We start from the raw sequence: 2,119 nt of genomic DNA on the forward strand, positions 1-2,119 counted from the left end.
GGGTGGCACACGGGGCGGGGAGGGTGCGGGGCAGGGTGTGTGTGTTTTTGGTGGAGGGCGAGAGACGGGTGGAGAATGTGTGTGTATGCACGTGCATACGCGTGCCTGTGCATGTGTACATTAGAGACAGAGTGTGTGTGTGTGTACATGTGTGTGTTCTGGGGCGAGGGAATGTCTGTGTGCCCGACATACTAGCAGCCCTTGAGTCTTTGCTTCTGTTGTGCCGGGCAATCAGGCCTCTCGGAAACTGCACGTCTGCCAGCGTCAGCCGCAAGCGCGGCTCAAAACGTTACCGATGGGCAGCAAACCCCCTGAAAGGGAAAGCCAGCACCTGCCGCCCCGCCTATCAGTGTCAGACCCCCTCGATTTTCCCATGCCGTCCCCCCTCAACCTCAACCACCCAATCCCCCCCCATCCCCCACCCCCAGTCCAAGCACCCCATGGTGCAGTTCCACGCCGTCGCGCTGCTCCACGCGCTGCGCGCCACCGACCGCCTGGCGGTGTCCAAGCTGGTGACGCAGCTCACGCGCGCGGCCGTCAAGAGCCCCCTGGCGCAGTGCCTGCTCGTCAGATATGTGTCGCAGGTGGGCGTGCAGATGTGTGTGTGTATGTGTGTGTGTGTGTGTGTGTGTGTGTGTGTGTGTGGTTGCTTTGGGGGGGGGGCAGAGGGGGGGCATGTGAGTTTGTGTGTGAGAATGCAGCGTATGTGTGTGTTCGAGGGCATGACGTGTTTGCGCGAGCCTGGATGGGCGTGTGGTGTGCAGGCATGTGGGCGCGAGGGTTCTGAGCGGGCCTGCCCGGCTTTGTGGCGCGGCTGTGGGATTTGGTGTGGGTGGTATGTCGTGAAGAGCAGGGCGACAGGCAAGCTGCTGCCCATGCGGTCGCAGCATAATCTTTTCAAGGTGTGGCTGCTCATATGCCACCCTGTGTGCGTGCGTGGGACCACGCACGTTTCGCATGCGCTCGCTCGATGTGTGTCCCGCTGGTGCGCGTGGTGGTGCCGCTGCATCTGGCATCCCTCGGCTGCAGCACGTGGGGTGGTTGAGGCGTTCAACATTGTACGAGGGCGCAAGGCTGCGACAGGGTTGTGCTCGTGTCGGCGCGACCGGCGGGCAGGGCGCGCTCTGCACGTCCTGCCCTGTCAGGCTTGGCCCTGCGGCCCCACAGCGTCCGCTCCTGCTGCGCCGCCGCCGCGCTTCGCCGCTGGCCTTTGTCGCGCATACAAGCACAGCGACATGGGCCCGCGGCGCCAGCGCCGGGCGCCGCTGCACACACACATATGCGCGCCCTTCCTCCACCCTCAATCCGGCCCTCCATCACTCACAATCCCCCACACAATCCCCCACGAGACCCCCAACCCACCCTGAAGCACTCCGCCGGCCCCAATTGACGCCAATTGAACTTGTGAACGCCTTCCCCTCACCTTCCGCCAGGTCATCGCCGACAGCGGCCCCGGCCCCAACGGCGAGGCGCGGCCCTTCTACGATTTCCTGGAGTCCTGCCTCAGGCACAAGGGCGAGCTGGTGCGTTGGGCTCGGGATGAGGGGGCATTCCAGCCTTGTCTGCCGCTCGTCCGATGGGTTGATGGGTTTCAGGGCAGGAGGGCGCCGGCCGCTCTGGCGGCGTTTGTTCCAGCGGCGGTCGCTGGTAGACACCGGGGCTGAGGGGTTGGCGTCCAGCCAGCAGGCGCCCTGCGGGGCTGGCGGTCTGGGTCGGGTCGGCTGGATTGGGGGCGGGGCGGGTTGGTGATCGTGACGCGTTTTGGAGTCCTGTTTCAGGCACAGCGGGCGAGCTGGGGGATGGGGCGTGCGGGACGGCTCGATGCCCTGCTTGCCTGGGGGGCCGGGGCGACTGCTGCTGGGTCGTCGGTCCAGGCGGCCGCGCGCGGTGGCCTGCCCGCAGCTATGTCCGCCGCCCTGTGCGGGGCCGAGCCCTGGACGCCGTGGCGTATGGTGGATGCAGGGGTCGGCCCGGACAGGGGACGGGTGTTTGCATTCGCGACCGCTGTGGTGCGGGGATGGGGACGCACCGCACGCTCGGAGCGTAGCAGAGCCCACCCCCTCGCGCGCGATTGTCGGGGGGCGCTGCGGCGCGCAGGCGTGCGCGGCTTGATGAATCT

General features: G+C 66.6%; 1 protein-coding gene across 1 annotated transcript; it reads left to right on the plus strand.

Annotated features, from left to right (window-relative positions):
- Nucleotides 1-440: 440 nt before the first annotated feature.
- Nucleotides 441-2,112, plus strand: MNEG_16622 (Coatomer subunit gamma-2; the record flags this gene model as incomplete). The annotated part of the gene is made up of 3 exons (XM_014034908.1): nucleotides 441-584; nucleotides 1,434-1,523; nucleotides 2,098-2,112. The coding sequence occupies 3 exons, from the start codon at nucleotides 441-443 to the stop codon at nucleotides 2,110-2,112; spliced, it is 249 nt and encodes an 82-aa protein (XP_013890362.1).
- Between the last annotated feature and the right edge of the window lie 7 nt (nucleotides 2,113-2,119).

This window comes from Monoraphidium neglectum (genome assembly GCF_000611645.1).
Source record: "Monoraphidium neglectum strain SAG 48.87 unplaced genomic scaffold scaffold06596, whole genome shotgun sequence".
Taxonomy (NCBI): domain Eukaryota; kingdom Viridiplantae; phylum Chlorophyta; class Chlorophyceae; order Sphaeropleales; family Selenastraceae; genus Monoraphidium; species Monoraphidium neglectum.